Source organism: Rhinoderma darwinii, chromosome 1 (assembly GCF_050947455.1).
Source record: "Rhinoderma darwinii isolate aRhiDar2 chromosome 1, aRhiDar2.hap1, whole genome shotgun sequence".
Classification (NCBI taxonomy): domain Eukaryota; kingdom Metazoa; phylum Chordata; class Amphibia; order Anura; family Rhinodermatidae; genus Rhinoderma; species Rhinoderma darwinii.
In genome coordinates, this window is record NC_134687.1 from 557827145 (window position 1) to 557846966 (window position 19822).

Sequence of the window (19822 nt, forward strand, 5' to 3'; positions counted from 1 at the left end):
AGTAATACCACACAAAATAGTTACTAGTTAACATCCCCCATATGTCTACTTTATGTTTGCATCATTTTTTTTCACGTCCTTTTATTTTTCTAGGACGTTACAAGGCTTAGAACTTTAGCAGCAATTTCTCATATTTTCAATAAAATTTCAATAGGCCATTTTTTCACAGACCAGTTCAGTTCTGAAGTGGCTTTGAGGGCCTTATATATTAGAAAGTCCCCATAAATCACCCCATTTTGAAAACTGCACCCCTCAAGGTATTCAAAACCACATTCAGAAAGTATTTTAACCCTTTAGGCGTTTCACAGGAATTAAGGCAAAGTAGAGGTGAAATTTACAAATTTAATTTTTTTAGCCGAAATTCATTTGTAATAAAAAAAAAAAAATCTGTAACACAGAAGGTTTTACCAGAGAAACACAACTCAATATTTATTGCCCAGATTCTGCAGAATTTAGAAATATCCCACATGTGGCCCTAGTGTCCTAATGGACTGAAGCACCGGCCTCAGAAGCAAAGGAGCACCTAGTGGATTTTGGGGCCTCCTTTTTTTAGGAATATATTTTAGGCACCATGTCAGGTTTGAGGGGGTCTTGTGGTACCTAAACAGTCGAAACCCCCAAAAAGTGACCCCATTTTGGAAACTACACCCCTCAAGGAATTTTTCTAGGGGTATAGTTAGCATTTTGGCCCCTCATGATCTTTTTTAGAGCTAAGGTGACCAAAAAAGAGCGATTTTGGCGCTTTAAATTCTTTATTTATGACAGCGTTCACCGTGCGCAATAAATTACGTTTTAATTTATTCTGCCGGTCGGTACGATTACGCCGATACCATATGTGTATAGTTTTTTTTAAGTTTTGCAGCGTTTGCACAATAAAATTAAGTTTCTATAAAATAATTTATTTTCTGGGACACGCTATTCTGAGCTGTAACTTTTTTATTTTTTCGTCAAAAAAGCTGTGGGAAGTCTTGTTTTTTGCGGGACGGGTTGTAGTTTTTATTGGTACCATTTTGGGGTAAATGCGACTTTTTGATCACTTTTTATTCTATATCTTGGGAGGGGTGGTGACCAAAAAATAGCGATGCTGACAGTTTTACGTTTATTTTGTTTGCGGCGTTCACCGTGCGGAATAATGAACATTATAGTTTCATAGTTTGGGTCGTTACGAACACGGTGATACCAAATATGTGCACTTTTTTTTAACGTTTTCATTTTTTCCCTATAATAAATTACTTATTATAGGAAAACAAAACCTTTTATTTTTACACTTTTATAAAACATTTTTATTAACTTTTTACACTTTCTTTTTTTGTTTATTAACTTTTTTTACTTTTTACACTTTATTTTTTTGGACCTGCAGCCTTGATCGCTGCTAGAATACATTGCACTACCTAGGTAGTGTAATGTATTCCAACTGTCAGTGTGACGTCACAGTCACTCTGACAGTTGGTCTACGAGGATCAGCAGAGGCTGATCCTCATAGGCTTTCATACATGGCAGACCCGGGGGCCGTTGTCTGGCCCCCGGGTGCCATCACAAGCATCAGAAGCCCCCACGATTGCATGGGGGCTGCTGATGCGCTACAAACCCGCTACATGCGGAGATCGCAATCGAGCCCCGCATGTAACGGCTTAATTGCCAAAATCAGCGGCGATGAGCCGCTGATCGGCAACACTGGAGTGTCAGTTGTCGGGGACAGCTGATCTCCAAGTTCCCGATGCACACTGTCGCCGACAGGAAGACTCTGACAGGAAGCCTATCAGGACGATGGGCTTCCGTCCATGGCAGACCTGGAAGCCATTGTTTGGCTTCCGTTTGCCATAGTAACTATCAGCAAACCCTGCGATTTCGGACCGGGTCTGTCGATATGTTAGAAACCCCCAAAATTCGGCGATTGCACCTGATCGCCGAATTTAAGGGGTTAATTCGCCTAAACCAGCGGCAAAGGACCGCTGGTCGGCAAGAGTGGATTGTCAGCTGTCAGCGACAGCTCACCTCCCGGTGGACACTGTCGCCGACGGTGTGCACCGGGAAAAACTCATTAACTGTACGTCCTCGTGCGGGAAGTAACCTCCCGCGACGACGGACAGTTATGTCCTGGTGCGGATAGGGGTTAAAGAGGCTCGGTCACCAGATTTTGCAACCCCTATCTGCTATTGCAGCAGATCGGCGCTGCAATGTAGATTACAGTAACGTTTTTATTTTGAAAAAACGAGCATTTTTGGCCAAGTTATGACCATTTTTATATTTATGCAAATGAGGCTTGCTAAAGTCCAACTGTATCTGCTTGTAAGACAGGCAGTTATACCACACAAAATTGTTGCTAATTACCATCCCCCATATGTCTAGTTTTGATTGACATCGTTTTTTGAACATTCTTTTATTTTTCTAGGACCGTTAGAAGGCTTAGAACTTTAGCAGCAATTTCTCATATTTTCAAGAAAATGTCAAAAGGCTATTTTTAAAGGGACCAGTTCAGTTGTGAAGTGACATTGGGGTTTTCTAATATATAAGGCCCTCAAAAAGTCACCCCATTTTAAAAACTGCACCCCTCAAAGTATTCAAAAAACAGCATTTAGAAAGTTTAACCCTTTGGACTTTTCACAGGAATTAAAGCAAAGTAGAGGTGAAATTTACAAATCCATTTTTTTCTGTAACACAGAGGGTTTCACAAGAGAAACGCAACTCAATATCTATTGCCAAGGTTCTGTAGTTTTTAGAAATATCCCACATGTGGCCCGTGTGTGCTTATGGACTGAAGCAGAGGCCTCAGAAGCATAGGAGCACCTAGTGAATTTTTGGGGCCTCCTTTTTATGAGAATATATTTTAGTCATCATGTCAAGTTTGAAGGTCTTGTGGTGACAAAACAGTGGAATCCCCCCACAAGTGACCCCATTTTGGAAACTACACCCCTTAAGGAAATTATCTAGGGGTATAGTGAGCATTATTGGAAGTAGGCCAAGAAAATTAAAATCTAATTTTTTCTAATTTCCACAAGGACTAAAGGAGAAAAAGCACCACAACATTTGTAAAGCAATTTCTCCCGAGTAAAACAATACCCCACATGTGGTCATAAACGGCTGTTTGGACACACGGCAGGGCTTAGAAGGGAAAGAGCGCAATTTGGCTTTTGGAGCTCAAATTTAACAGGAATTGTTTGCGGAGGCCATGTCACATTTGCAAAGCCCGAGGGACCAAAACAGTGAAAACGTCCAAACATCCATTTAGGAAACTACACCCCTTGAGGAATTCATCTAGGGCTGTAGAGAGCATTTTGACTCCACAGGTATTTCATAGATTTTATTAGGATTAAGCAGTGAAAATAAAAAACAACAACAAATTTTTCTTCCATAAGACGTAGCTTTAGCTCAAAATTTTTCATTTTCTCAAGAAATAAAGGAAAAGCATCCCAATATTTGTAAAGTAACTTCTCTAGAGTACGGAAATACCCCATATGTGGTCATAAACTGCTGTTTGGGCACACGGCGGGGCTCAAAAAGGGAAGGAGCGCCATCAGTGGAAACCCCCAATAAGTGACCCCATTTTGGAAACTACACCCCTCAAGGTATTCACCTAGGGATGTAGTGAGCATGTTACCCTCATTTCTGCAAAACACTGGTGAGGTTATGTTCACACGCTTAACAAAAACGTCTGAAAATACGGAGCGGTTTTCAGAGAAAACAGCCTCTGATTTTCAGGCGTTTTTTGAAGCTGAAAATGAAGATTCGTTTAATTTGGAGCTTCTTTTGAGGCGTTTTTTGATAGTGTTCAATGGAAAATCAGCTCCAAGAAATGCCTCCAGAAGTGACATGCTACTTATTTTTACGGACCGTCTTCTTACGCTCCGTTTTTTAAAACAGAGGAGTAAAAAGACTCCCCATATGAACTAAATGCTGTTTTTCCAATTGATTTCAATGGGCAGATGTTTGTAGGCGTTCAGCTTCTGTTTTCTCAGGCGTTTTTCGAGGCATAAATGCCCCGAAATATGCCTGAAAACACTGCATGTGAACATACCCTTAGTGTGCACTCGATATTGCAGAGTGAAAATTGGATTTTTCCATAGATATGCCAATATGTGGTGCCCAGCTTGTGCCACCATAACAAGACAGCTCTCTAATTATTATGCGGTGTTTCCCGGTTTTAGAAACACCCTACATGGGGCACTAATCTTTTGCCTTCGACCAGGTTCAGGAGTGAAAGAGTACCATGCGAAGTTGATGCCTAATTTGGCCATTGTTAGGCCTCCTGTTGCCAATGGAGCAGTCGGGCTGCCGATCTGCTACCAACCACAAAGATGTAGCGAACGCTGCATCTAAGGGGTTCATGGCAGGAATCGGAGTTAGCACCGGCTCCTGCCATTACAGGTGGATGTCAGCTGTAACATATAGGTGATATCCACCACTGATGACGCCGGCTCAGCTCCTGAGCCAGTGCCATCTTGCCGGCGGCTACAGAAGCCTTTTAGGCCCCGCATCCGGTCGGGGCATGAAAGTCTTCCGTACTAGGCATACCGGTAGGCCATAGTTAGGCCTTCGGTTTCCTTTGCAGCTACAGGCACCCCGGCAATTTCATTGCTGGGGTGCCGATGAGCTGCAAACACCATAAATGCAGCGATCGCTTTTGACCACTGCATTTAAGGGGTTAATGGTGGGGATCCCAGTACCCCAGGGTGTCAGCTATAACACGCAGCCGACACCCGGGGATGGTGGCACCGACTCAGCTTCTGATCCGGTGTCCACCATTTGTCGTATGGATACGCCAAAATGTGGGAAACACTGGTTTTCCATGACGTATCCATACGACAAATGACGGGAAGGGGTTAAAAAGCATCTTATCTATTCATCCATTCATTCATTATGTGGAGATATCTGCATACAGACATAAGTGGCATGTATAAGCACTGCACATCTTGTACTTTTATTTATAGGAGGTGTTGTGCGTCTTAGGAGCTGCTTGGGTCAAACTTATAGCCACAAACCTGAATTTTCTTGCAATTTTTTTTTTACAAAACATTATGATTTATGCAAAATTGCATGAAAATGCTTATCATTGTAAAGTGAAGGGTGTTATTTTCACAATGTGCCAGGTGTCTACTTTCAGAAAATATATGGGTGTGTGGGTATAATATATGATTATTATTTTTTTTCTTTTAATAATTCAAGTTTAATTTGCTTTTTTTGTTTTAAATGTGAAAACTGTCTCGACAACAAAAGGGTTAAAGAAATAGAAATGTAAAGTGCTTGAACATACGCGTCTATGCGATCACATGTAAGGAAATTTGAACTTCGTTACCTACCATGCTCCATTTGAATTTCTCTCCCTTGAAACATGGACATGGCCTCCATATTTAATGCACAGACACCACGCATGAACGCTTTCTTCATAGATCCCTCAAAATGCCCCCTCTCTGCATGTAGTCTTTGAACTTCTGCCCTAGCTTCTTCCAGGGCACCACTCAGCTACAAATGGCATGAAGGAATTGGTAAATGTGGTGGCTTACATCTTAAATTTGAACAAAAAACGGTTTTACCCTTACAAGGAATTCATATAGGAAAGATCATGACCAGATGCCCAATTATGCCTTCTCTTAATTTCCAGGGAAATCCATGTATTTTATCAATGTGATCATGAGATGTAATATTTTTTTAAATATTTTAATCTTTTTGAACACAGCAGAACAAGATTTAACACATACTGAGATGACAAAAGGAAGGCTGCTGCCCACCACTCATACACCATCAGTGAGGTCTCATGTAGAGGCTATGAGGACAGGCAGATGTCTTCCTGAATACTGATATCCAAAACAATAGTAGAAGCAACAGCATCCAATTCAGTATTCAAATATTTATTGTGCCCAAGTAATCAGACAAGAGAAAAGACCCAATCACTACTACGGGTCGAAACTTATGACTACTTGGGCACACTAAATTTCTGAATACTGAATTGGATGTTGTTGCCTCTACTATTGTTTTGGGGGTCATATTGGGAGTAAAGGCCTTCCCATTTTTTACATACCTGCATCCTTCTGTTGCTGTCCTGCCATGTGGTTTGCTTGCTGACCACTGATGTCAATGATACAATTGACTGACCATGGCTGGTGTCAGTGATACATATTACTTTCAATGGCTGCCCTTTAAAAATTATGTAAATACCTGAGCAACCTTGGATTCATAATCCCTAGACAGCTGAATGCAAACTTCTTCAGCTCTGGCTCGGCATGCCTGTTCCACTTTGTCTTTCCAGTTGGACTCTATAACTGAGCGCCATGTTCTCCACATGTTCTTCAATAACATTCTTTTGTAATGTTTGTCTGCCACACTGCATACATAATCCTAAAAGAATATGTTTTATTCGGGCAACAAAACCCATATATTATACCATTTTGACTTGACCCGGACTTGGGAGGAGTTCCACTCTACTGGTCATGGGCAGCTTTTTGGTGGCTTATTTGTCCTGTGATTGGCTTGAAATGGCACATGGCAAGTAGAGTCGGACTTCTGCAAGCGTTGATCATGCCTATGCATTTACATGCTTTTTAACTCGCTAACCATGTGCAGTTCTTAATGGCACAGTCCAATTATAAATACGGCTCATCCTATTTGCAAAATAATGAAGAGTGACACATTGATACAGGTGCCCCTTAGTACTAGTCAAAAGGCCACTCATTTTAAATATAGGAATTATTATATAACAATGATTCACAAGGAACCCTGGGAATGATTCACATGTTCTGCTCTTCACCTCTTGTCTTGCTTCTATTTGCTGAAGTCGCCAGTGGGAAAATGTACGCATTAGTTCAGTCTTTTCTTTTTGCTTCTCCAGTGCACGGGTCAGGTTAGAAATCACCTAGGGGTAAAGAACATCATATTTGGTGATGTCAGAGTTTATAATAGACATTTTATTAGTAAAACTCTAAGATTGCTAGATATGAATGAATAAATGAATAGAACCATAAAGCAACATGTGCTCCACAAATAGGATTTATTATTGGCGTGAAAAACGGACTTCATATTACCGTAATTTGGTATTAATATTAAGTCTGTATTCATTTGTGTTAATGTAAGGGATCTATTAATCCGAATATAAAAGAACATCAAACCTAGCAATAAAAGGATAAAAAGTAAATCGGAGACGATCTGCATCTTGCTGAAGCAAACATTGTTGTAGCAATCCTGCAGAGAACACGGGTTAATTTCTTTTGGATAATTTTTGTCTGGTAGATGGCTGAGGGGGTGGGACTCAAAGTTGGTCTCCTACTGCAGACAGAGCAGTGGAGGAAAGGCCACCTCTGCAGACAGTTGTAGCATGTTAAAGTTTTTTTACGCTGATTTTGAAGATTTTTTTGCATCTGAATCAGCAAAAAAAAAGCCCCAAATCTGCCTCCCATTGATTTGAAATTGGGGAAAAAAAAAAGCATCCTGCTCTATCTTGGGGAGGATTTGGGGTTTTTTTTTTTTTCTTTTTTTTTTTTACAGATGAATATTTTACAGATTTTACAGATGAATAAGGTTACAAACCCAAAATAAAACCCCTGAAAACTGCCTCAAAATACCACATCCAAGGCCCTGTTCACACTGAGTTTTTTTGCAGGCAGAGAAATCTGCCTCAAAATTCCTTCAGGAATTTTGAGGCAGATTTTGACCTGCCTGCACTCGCTTTGGCGCGTTTACTGCAGTGTTTTTCAGCCGCGGCCATTGAGTGCCACGGGCAAAAAACACAGCAAAAACCGCTTTCTCTGCCTACCATTGGGAGGTCAGACACGGAAACGCCTAAAGAAAGGGCATGGCACTTTTTCCTGCTCGCGGGAAAAAACGCCTCCGTTTGAAATCAAAGGGAGGCGGTTTCAGGAGTTTTTTGGCCCAGTTTCCGAAGCCGAAGCACTTTCCGCGTCAAAAACTTCTGAGTGAACAAGGCCCAAAAGGGAATGTGTCGCAAATAAATAATTTTTTTTTTTTATTAAGTTACATATTTTTAATATTTTTTTTGGTGTATTTTTTTTTTCTTCTACAAGGTGGTAATTTCACGTTTCCCTATGTTGGCCACCAGAGGGAGCACATCCCATAATTACAGCAAGGTGGATAAGGCAAATCAACCTGACTGATGGTTGCTGTAAACGTAGCAGGGACACTCTCCCTACTAGAGACCACACTCACCATCCCTCCCTATTTTTGGCTACAAGCCAGGAGGAGGTGTCTTCAAATTGCCTAGCAACGTGCAGTGCCACTTTGTGAGTGACCATGGTAGGACGTGCTGATCACGGCAGCAGCTACAGGACACACCAAAAAGCTGAAAATGATGAGTCAAGCAGGAGAAACCTGTGGTGGATGACTTTCCAGTTGACAGGTAGCAGAGTTACTTGATGGGGCATTATTTTTGCCTGTCGTGTAACTCTGTTACCAGTCAATGGAAAAATCATCCATCAGAGGGAAAAACTTTTCCCCACGGGGAAGTACAATGAAATCATCACCTAGAAATTAGACATGACAGGGAAAAATAATTCCCCATTATGTAACTCTGCTACCTGTCAACGAAAAATCATCCGCCAGAGGGAAAAATTCTCCCAATGGTGGAGTACCACAGAGTCATCTAGGAATTAGACATGATGGGGAAACGTTTTTCCCTGTGGTCTATGACATTTCAGTTCACAGGTAGCCGAGTTAAAAGGGGAATTTTTTTTGACTGCTCTCTAGATTCTATTGCTGCGCAGGGGAGAATAAAGAGGACAGAAGTCTGCTGTAGACGAGTAGCCGTTTTTTTTTTATACTACTTTTTTTGTTTTGTTTTGCAGGTTCCGCTGGACCGTTTGGACTACGTTATAGATTCGATAGACTACTTCAATGATCTATGTTTTTTTGGGGGTTTCTAAATGGTGAAAGAAGGTTGTGTAGTTGTGTTCCTATTTAAATAAAAAAAATATTTTCTTATTTCTGTGTTTTTTAATACTTTATTAGCGTGTTCGTAATGGCGGTGGTCAGTAATAGACATTGTCAAACAAAGGCGAGGCTTAGTATTAGCCAGTAAAAAGGCTAGAACTAACCCCCCATTAACCAGGTAACCACCGCCACCAGGGGTACTGGGAAGAGCCAGGTACGATCCAGTACCCGACTACCTGGAGTGATGGTCAGGCACTGGGGCAGCTGCAGGCTGGGAAGGGACAAAAACCGTGGCCCTTCCCACCCTGGTAATGCTAGACTGCGGCTGCTTTATTGTGTCTGGCTGATTATGAAAATGGGGGCGGGGGGGCACGTTGTTTTCCTCGATTTGATATTTGCCCTTTTGAAAAAAGAACAAAAAAAAGAAAACCGACGTGGGCCGGTCCCCCCCCCCCCCATTGATGTAAGGAGCGCGACCGGTACTCTTTAACACGGTGTCATGCGCAAGGCGGGGAACGGGTCTGGATTAAATACACAAACAAGAATGAATAATCAAGCCTGCATGTTGTCTATTAAATCTTCTTAAAAACTGTGCATAATAGTTTTGGAGTGGCAGCCCATACATACTGGAGGTTAGGGTACTGCTGGTCATTTTAGTAAGAGGCAGCGGCTGAGTTATACGGTAGCATGATTACACCGTGGTTATTAAGTAATTATAATTATTATGATGAGCGACTGATTGGGAAAACAAAAAAGCCAAATCCAGTGAATTGACTATCCAGAGAGATAATAACAGGCTACAGGAACATGACTCAGCTTATCAATCCCCTCTGTAGTCCTCCTGCGGCTGCGCACATAGCTAGTGTTCCCACGCAGCCGGCGGGAGCGGCACACAAATGCACATTTATCTTTACACGGAGCAAATATGATCATTTAGCGTGTATGAGCCGTATCAAAGTACATTACACTATCATTAGACCAAGTCATCAAGTGACTTATGTGAGATGGTTTACATGTATATGCAAAACACTGGTTTCATGTAAAACGTGTGGACCTGATGGTTCATCAACTGCTGAATATCTTACTTCCAAACATTGATTTTCCAAGAATAATGCACCGTTATTATATTACGCCCTAATTGTGTTGTTCTTACCGGAAAGGGACGTAATAGAACGCCCAGAGGATCAGAAGCGGGTGCTGGCTAAAAGTTGCATCCCGCTGTTCCCGGCCATTTAACCCTTTAGATGTCGTGGTCAATAGCAACCGCAGCATCCAAGAGGCTGCAGAGGGAGGGAGCCTAATAGATTGTCAGTCAGTTTATTACTGACCGGCAACAATGCTTTAGCATACCGAGTAAATCAAAGCATTACAAAAGTAATCAAACAGATCGCATTGTAAAGTCCCCTAGTTAACGCAAAAAAAAAAAAAAAAAAAAAAAAAGTTCCCCGTTTGTTTTAAAAACAAAAAGGAATTGTTTTTTTTTGCCATTCACCCCCCCAGTGCCCCCTGGAGATAATGCCACACGCGCCCTCTGGAGATAGTGCCACACGCGCCCTCTGGAGATAGTGCCACACGCGCCCTCTGGAGATAGTGCCACACGCGCCCTCTGGAGATAGTGCCACACGCGCCCTCTGGAGATAGTGCCACACGCGCCCTCTGGAGATAGTGCCACACGCGCCCCTTGTAGATAGTGCCACACGCGCCCCTTGTAGATAGTGCCACACGCGCCCCTTGTAGATAGTGCCACACGCGCCCCTTGTAGATAGTGCCACACACGCCCCTTGTAGATAGTGCCACACACGCCCCTTGTAGATAGTGCCACACACGCCCCTTGTAGATAGTGCCACACACGCCCCTTGTAGATAGTGCCACACACGCCCCTTGTAGATAGTGCCACACACGCCCCTTGTAGATAGTGCCACACACGCCCCTTGTAGATAGTGCCACACACGCCCCTTGTAGATAGTGCCACACACGCCCCTTGTAGATAGTGCCACACACGCCCCTTGTAGATAGTGCCACACACGCCCCTTGTAGATAGTGCCACACACACCCCTTGTAGATAGTGCCACACACACCCCTTGTAGATAGTGCCACACACACCCCTTGTAGATAGTGCCACACACACCCCTTGTAGATAGTGCCACACACACCCCTTGTAGATAGTGCCACACACACCCCTTGTAGATAGTGCCACACACACCCCTTGTAGATAGTGCCACACACACCCCTTGTAGATAGTGCCACACACACCCCTTGTAGATAGTGCCACACACACCCCTTGTAGATAGTGCCACACACACCCCTTGTAGATAGTGCCACACACACACCCCCAGTGGATAGCTCCATTGGGGCTCCCTCTAGGAGTGGAATCCCCAGCCAGAGCATTGCCTACACTTTGGCCACGGATTCCTCTGCTGGAGGAGCCCCTGATGTCACTATTCATACACAAGGACGTGAGGGGATCCTCCTGGACCGGAATGTGATGTCTGGGGCAACCCCAGAGCCGGTGTCCCAGAGCGGAGCACTAGTATAGGCTCTACTCCGGAACTCTGGAGAAGCAACTGACATCAGTGTCCATATATGCCTGGGATTCCAGCTCTGCTCCTGACATCATTGTTCATACATGGACAGAGATGTCAGGGGAAACCCCAGAGCTGGAGTCCCGGGCAGAGAGCTACTACTGGGACTCCAGCTGTTCCCTGACATCACTGTCCAGTTCTGGGGAATCCCTAGACATCGCTGTCCATATGTGGACAGCGATGTCCGGGGATTCCAGAGTCCCGGAGCAGAGCTTATGCTAGCGCTCTGCCCGAAGACTGTGCTCTGGGGAAGACCCTGACAAAACTGTCCATATATGGACAACGATGTCAAGGGATTCCACAGAGTCCCGGAGCAGAGCCTATGCTAGTTATCTGCCCGGGACTCCGCTCTGGGGAAGACACTGACATCGCATGTCCATTCATGGACAGCGATGTCAGGGAATTCCACAGAGTCCCGGAGCAGAGCCGATACTAGCGCTCTGCCAGGGACTCCGCTCTGGGGAAGACCCTGACAAAACTGTCCATATATGGACAGCGATGTCGGGGATTTCCACAGAGTCCCGGAGCAGAACCCATGCTAGCGCTCTGCACGGGACTCCGCTCTGGGGAAGACCCTGACATCGCGTGTCCATTCATGTCAGGGGTTTCATAGAGTACCAGAGCAGACCCGATACTAGCGGCTCTGTGTCCCGCGGGCCGCAGGTGACAGCCTGAGGGGCCGCAAGCGGCCCGCGGGCCTGAGACCCCTGATTTAAACACTACAGTAAGCATGGTTGACATTATTCCTTCATGTAAAATGTATTTTCAAGATGCAAATTTAAGACTATTATGCTAATGAGCAAACAGAACACATTTGTAGTATTCATACGTAGATATTAATTTATAGTATTACTATCTGAAAATATAATTTTTTATGACCTTGTGTTCCTCCTCGTTTAATATATTAACATTTCTTGAATGTGACTTCCGACCGTCGCTCAAAGTTGAATATGACTGATAAGGTGTAAAAGGTTGAGGGTCTGGAATACCACCAAATAAAGTATGATCTGTGATAACCTCTCTCTTAGGCCCCATGCACACGACCGTAAAAAAACTGTTTTTGCGGACTGCAATTGCGGTCCGCAAAAACTGACCCATTTACTTCCATTGAACGCAGACACCTTTCCGTATCGCTACGGATGGGTGTCTGTGCCGTAGAAATGTTCTGAAAGTTATGGAACATGTCCGTTCTTTTGCATTTTGCGGGCCGTGCTTCCATACTTTGTATGGGAGCACTACCCGAAAATGCAGGTGGCAGTCGGCGGCCGGCCGTGCCCGCAATCGCGGGCCGTGATTACGGGAACGGCCATGTGCATCGAGCCTTAGATGTTTTTTTGCAGGAGGCGTTAGGAAAGTCACTGCTGTATTTAGTCTCACTGACTTGCCAATCACTAGAAGTCACTTTGGGATAGCTGAACTCAGGGACCCTATGCTAACCCATGTATGAGGAGGTATACAATTAAAGTGGAGTACCCAAAGAACCCGGGCTGAGAAAATGTTTACATAGTTCAGGTAGGAGTGGTAACTGCTAAATTGTTTGAGTGCTCAAGTGTGCCCCAAGAGGTTGTGGTTGATAACAGCTCGAAAGCACCGTCCTTAAAGAATCGGAGGTTACGTGATATAAATGCTGTTGCTAACGATAACCAAGTAAATAATACCATCCCCATTTTTGATAGTGTGTAGTGTCATATTTCAGCATTTTTTTATTGAACACACACCAAACAAAAAAGGTAACTAAAAAAAATGCTCTGCAAAGGTGATTTAGCGCTCGGTTCCAATAATAAGACCTGTACCTTGTGAAAGCGAGAATGAATACTGTATGGTGAAGGCTAATTGTGTGCAGGTTTCACTGCTGGCTGGGACAGTGCTTTTAGCCTACTGAGAATGTCAATAGAATGGTGTCTTTACTTTTCGGACAATCTAGGGTACTGTCGACAACAAAAAGTAATCAGACTGAGGTCATGGTAGAGCCTAAGTGGGTAAAGTTATATAAATTGTCCCTGGACTTAGAAGTCAAGAATTTAAAATAGCGTGAACTGAAGACCCAACTGCAGTGTCTATATCAGCAGATAAAATGGCTTGGAATATAAAAGAGAAACGGCAAATAGTGGCTATGGTCTCCGTGCTGCCATGTGTGATGCGAGTGGTACAGATCCAGAGATGCACTACATGTCCAGGTGAGTAAAAATACTCCTCTTAGCAGGAGCCCCTTTAGGTGTCAATGACGCCTATAGTGGCATTGTTGCGACCTTTGTGCTGAACACTACCAGTCTGTGAATGTGATGACTGATGAGACTTCAGAGCTGGCTGTTAAATATCAGAGAACACACTCACTTGACAAAGTGCATATCAATCTATCAACTGTGCGAGATGTGGAACCTGGTCATTGTTTATTCCAGAAGATCAGGCAAACTGTCTATATCCCAGGTGACAAAGTGTTACACAAAGAGGGCCAAAATCTGACCCCACGATTGTGATTAGGGGGAGGTTGTGCTGGATGGAGGAGAAAATGTTGTGTTTTTCCTTTTACAGCAGCCAGAATGTGTGTTTGATCAGGGAACATGGTTTTATCCCAGTGTTGATCTTCTGGAAGACCTGGAACAAGGGCCTGGTTGCTGGAGTGATCAGAGAAGGTTGGACCCCCACTCCATCAGTACGAGCCGATTTTATTTTTACTATCAGGTGGGTGCAATTAAACACCAAGTCTACAATCCCCTAAAGAATGTTGTAAGGCCCCATGCACACGACCGTAGAATTCATCCGTAGTTACGGACCCATTCACTTCTATTGCACACAAACAGCTTCCCGTATATTTACAGGAAGGTGTCCGTGCCGTAAAAAGGCTCCACAAAAGACAGGACATGTCCTATTTTTTTGTTTTTTTACGGACTGTGCTCCCATACTTAATATATGCAAATGCAGGTGGTCCACGGCCGTCAAAGCCCGTACACATGGACCTGTGCATTGGGCCTAAAGCAGCAAGAAGGTGGTGTCAGACTTGCAAGGGAGAGAAGCCAAAGCTCTCAGCCTGTGGAAGACAGAACTTCTTGACTTCCACAGGTTGGCAATGCCTGGCAAAAAACAAAAGTGTGTTTTGAGATGCTGGGCGGTAGGCCTAGCGCTTGATATCGAGGAACACTATATGTTTAGTTAGTGGACAGACGGCCTAGGATTTATTTTACTGAACAGCTGTTTATATTTATACATATTTCTCTAGGTTGTTTATGTTCTCCCCTAAGTCTACATTCACACGAGCGTATCAGATTCACGCGCCTGAAAAACGTGCGTGAATCTGGTCCGTGTGCGTTATGTATCAGTGTGCTTTGCGAGTGGCATGTGTTATTCACGCACTGGCATAGCACATCTTTTTTTTTTCCTTCAATGGAGTTGATGCACAAATCACGCACAGCACATGAATGTGCATCTGTGTGCTGTGCGTGATTTTGATGCACCCACTGACTTCAATGGGCGCCTAGGTGCGTGAAAACGCAACAATATAGGACATGCAGAGAGTTTCACGCAACGGACACGCTGCGTGAAAACTCACACGTGTGACTGGCCCCATTGAAATCAATGGGTCCGTGCGCGATTTTCGAGTTTTACGCGAGTCTGAATGAGCCCTAAGACATTCATGAGCATCAATAGACCTTCCATAGAATATTAATGAAAAAGAAACCTAACAGGTACCAACAGCACATTTCTAGGCATATTTTTCAGCCGTCTCCTGTGTTGTGGATTTGTCCAGCCATGTATATAAATATATTTTACAAGAAAAAATCTAATAAGAAAAAAATAAGAATTATTTATGTGTATTTATTAGTATTTGCGGCTTTGGGCAAATCCAGGGCCATACAAGTTATTGAATTGACATAATTTGTCCACCAAATCAAAAATACAACCGTAAGGTCTCAAAAACAAGAAAGTTCAGTAAAGTTCCTATAATCCAGCACCAAGATGCTCTGTACAAGAGGATCCGGTCACACAAGCAGCTACTTTAACCTTCTTTTGATGCATATGGTATCTAAAAGAGTTTTTATTTTTCAGATATTTAATGAACACAAAGAAATTGTCATCCCCTCAGGTGTCTATGAGAACGTTAAATGTTGTATATTATAAATGCAAGTGTACTCATCCAGAAGCAGATCGCACGGTGAACACATTCATCACTAATGCTAAGTCAAGACAAAGATAAATGAGACACCAAGCTCCACGTTACCAAAGGTCCATTCATGTAAAAGTATACCGACTACCTAATAATACCTTCAATACAGTTCGGTTCACATTAGATATGTATGTGTATATGAATATGGGAACTGGGGAGTTTGCTGTGCTACGCTGCTTTTATAAATCCCACGGCATCGATGTAACTCTTCAGGTCATCCTTTAAACCCTTAATGCCATCTACCGTACATGTTCGGCGGATGTGCGTCACAATACAGTGTGAGCTCAGGAGCGGAGCCCACACCTTATGCGGTGGAGTCGGCTGTTTTATACGATCTCCTGCAATGGCGGGGTTCGAAGAGAACTCAAAACCTCGCTGTTTAACCCTTCAGATGTTGCAGTCAATGTCAGGCACCTCGGTGTCATCCGACAGACCTCAAAACAACGGGGTCCGTCATAAACGGAAGCCACGGAGCAGATGTGAACAGAGCCTATTGAGGATACGCAGAGCACTGAATCATAGCGGTTTAACCCATTTAGGTCTCAACTATTTTGGGCAGTGAGGACGCAGCGACTTTTTAAAAAATGTTTTTATTACTGCGCTCCGAGGACTATAACTTTTTAATATTTCTGTCGACGTATCCTTATAAGGGCTACTTTATTTAGCAGGAGTTGTATATTTTAACGGCACCATTGTGGGGTACATATTTCTAAAAAATAAAAAAATATATGAAGTTGGGAGGGTGGGGGTGGAAAACTTTATACTGGGTTACGATTACAGCAACACTTTTGCACAATAAAAACGTTTCATGGGAAAAAAAATTTGCCGCATTCCAAGAGCCATAACTTTTTGATTTTACTGTCGATTTAGCCGTATGTGATCTTATTTTTTGCGGGATAATTTTATTTATTTTTTACATCCACTTTGTGGGTACATATTTTTTTTTATGCCGTTCTCCGCGTGGTTCAAATAGCAAATCAACTTTATTATACTGATCATTAGGATTGCAATACCAAACACGTGTAGGATTATTTGTTAAGACCTCATGCACACGACCGTAGCTGTGTGCAGGGTCCGTGATTACAGGACGGGTGGCTCAAGGAGTGTCATCCGAGGGCCGTCCGCAATCACAAACCGTGCACACACATAAGTGCATTGAGTTTAATGAGCACGTAAAATGACATGTCCTATTTATTTTGTGGTCTGGGCTCCGTGGAAACCAAGGTCGTTTGCATTGGCCAATAGAATATAATGTGCCCTATACTATCCACAATTGCGGATATTATGCGGATGTAAACGCATGGTTGTGTGTATGGGGACAAAATTGTAACCAATAATCGAAAATATAGAGGAATACCCCCTAATCCAAAGTCTGTGAACCCTGGGGCAGTGCCACCCGATATGAAGCACATCGCCTTAAAGAGACTCTGCCACCACATTAGAAGTGCCCGATTTCCTACATAATGTGATCGGCACTGTAATGTAGATAACAGCAGTGTTTTTTTTCATATTCAAAGTTTTTTATTGGTTTTAATGCCATCACAAATAGGGAAAATGTGTCTCCACAAATAAAGAGAACATGACAGATGAGGGCACAGCCCAAACATGAGGGTGAACATCACATCCTATAGAAAGCGCAAAGTACCATAGGAGTCTAAGGAAGCATATGAGAATGGAGCATTGCTTAAGAGAGAAAATAAAAATACCACAGTTCAGCTTCCCATACGTCCTAAAATGCAATGGCAATAGTGGGCAAGCGCAATCACAGGAAGCCGATGACCACTTAAGACAGACACAAGAAGGGAAGGAGAAGATAGAATGGGAAACAAACAAGCGCAAAGAAGAGACCAAGGGAGGGGGGTTCATGGTGAGCCTGGACTCCGGCCCAGATTATCATGAGTAAATAAGAAGCAGCTAAGCACCTTGCAGAAACATGACTGGAGCAAGCAAACCCCCGCACATCTGTATGTAGTCCCTGCCCTGAGGAAGTCCCATGGGAGAGGATATGCAGTGTATCTCAAGTCACCGCATTCCGGTAGGTGGAGGAAGAAAGGAACATAAGCCATGGAGACCAAGTGTACCAGCAGTGTTCTTTATTTAGAAAAAACTATCATTTTTGATCATGTTATGACCGATTTTATATTTATGCTAATGACTTTCTTAATAGACAACTGGGTGCGTTTTTACTTTAGACCAAGTGGGCGTTGTGGAGAGAAGTGTATGACGCTGACCAATCAGCGTCATACACTTCTCTTTACAACGCCCACTCGGTCAAAAGGTAAAAACACATCCAGTTGTCTATTAAGAAAGTAATTAGCATAAATATAAAATAAGTCATAACTTGGTCAAAATTAAAAACCACTGCTGTTCTCTACATTACAGCGCCGATCAGATTATGTAGGAGATAGGCCACTTATAATCTGGTGACAGAGCCACTTTAAGCCTGGCACCCTCTAAAACAAGCAGGACTGTAGTTGAGCACTGCCTTTGCAATCCTTGCTGGGGGTTAAAAATGCCACCGCATGAGGAACGGATAATTAACTTCTAGCATCAATGTATTGAGTAGGCCTATAGAGGTAGAGCAACAAATTTGACTCTATTCATCTTCAAATCACGTAATGCCATGTCGGATTCCTAAAGCGTAATATAAGTAAGGTGTTGTCTGTAGGACGGAGCAGTAAAAAAAAAAACACCACCAAAAACGCTTGTAAGAAAGGCTGGACAAAGTTGTCTGTAGGTCGGATGAGTACATAGCAAAGAAGCACTTCCAGGACAGTGAGGGTTTTAGCGGAAGCATTGTACAAATGGACTGGTTTATGTACGGTGGAAAGGAAGTATTTAAATTGTAGGTAACAGTGTTTACCCAGGCGGGAGGTTAAACTTTTCCTGTACGCTGGGGAAGGCTTTACATCCCCATTTTTAGTGTGGAAGTAGAAGTCTCACATTAAAATATAACACATTAGTTGGCCATAGAAGGCATTACCTCATCTTTTCTGTGTATGGACGTTTCATAGGTCTGTATTAGAGCTTGCAGGCCGTCTATCTGGTTGCTCAAGTGAGTAATATGCTCTGTATGCTTTTCATCCTGCTTTTTCATCTCCAGCTGGTGGTTCTCGGTTATTGTTAGTCTCCATTTGCTCAGTTCAGCCAACACATTTGTCTAAGAAAGAATACCAGACATGCAGGTAAGTCGTTTTCTAGAAGGTTCTTAGAGATGAATCTCAGTGTGATCTAACATCCAAACAAAGCTGTTAGAGCAGTGAATAGGAGAGCACCCCTACTGGATAAACAAGTCCAAAAAGAGGATAGGAGTCTGTACAAAAATTGACAGCGCTTTACTACTATGTGGTATCAATATAAAAGACATCATGCCGCAATGTTGGGTTTCATACACGTATAAATTATGGGATAGTTTAAAGTAGTGATGGGCAATTATGACCTAAATCACGATTAATTGAACATGTAACCTCGATTACGATTATTGAACGATTATTTAGGCCACACCCCTTTTTAATGCTACGCCATTGAATTAATATTTATCCCCGGAGCCTGCTGTATAATACTGTATATAATATATCCCATGACACTGCCCCCACACAGTATATTGCCCCCATGGTGCTCCCCACGTATAATGCCCCATAGTTGCCCCCACACAATATAATGCCCCTATAACTGCCACAACAGTATAATGCCCTCAGAACTGCCCTCCATACAGTATAATGCTCCCATAGTTGCTTCTACATAGTGTAATGCCCCTATAACTTCCACGCAGTATAATGCCCCTATAGCTGCCCTTACACAATATAATGCCCCCATATATGCACCCCATACAGTATAAAGTCCCCCACGGCTTTCCCCACACTGTATAATGCCCCCACAGCTGCCCCCAATAGTGCCTGATAAAATAATAATATACATACTCCCCTAACCCCGTTCTAATGAGTGGAGGAGATCCCTCTACTCCTCTGGTCTGTGCAGCACGGCATAGACCGATGCGATAACGTCACTGCCTCGTGTCCAGTGATACATAGTGAATGCTAAAACAGGGACCTTACGGTCCCCTGCTCTACTATTGGGTTCAACTGTATCTGCAGATACAGTTTAAACTGGGAAAAAGGAATTGATGAAACCAAAATTGCCAAGATGACAACGATTAATTGCTCTGAATTTCGATTATTTTTTTATTAATTGCCCAGCCCTAGTT

The 19822-nt window shown here is 43.1% G+C and overlaps 1 protein-coding gene across 1 annotated transcript in view; it reads right to left on the reverse strand.

Moving 5' to 3' along the window:
- The window catches only part of POC5 (POC5 centriolar protein), a 48233-nt gene that overhangs the window by 10948 nt on the left and 17463 nt on the right, over positions 1 to 19822 (reverse strand). Inside the window, exons 6-9 of the mRNA XM_075838469.1 lie at positions 18602 to 18778; positions 6743 to 6847; positions 6154 to 6333; positions 5298 to 5460 (exon numbers count right to left, since the gene is read on the reverse strand). Coding sequence (XP_075694584.1) covers positions 5298 to 5460; positions 6154 to 6333; positions 6743 to 6847; positions 18602 to 18778 — 625 coding nt within the window. The remainder of the gene's footprint in view (positions 1 to 5297; positions 5461 to 6153; positions 6334 to 6742; positions 6848 to 18601; positions 18779 to 19822) is intronic.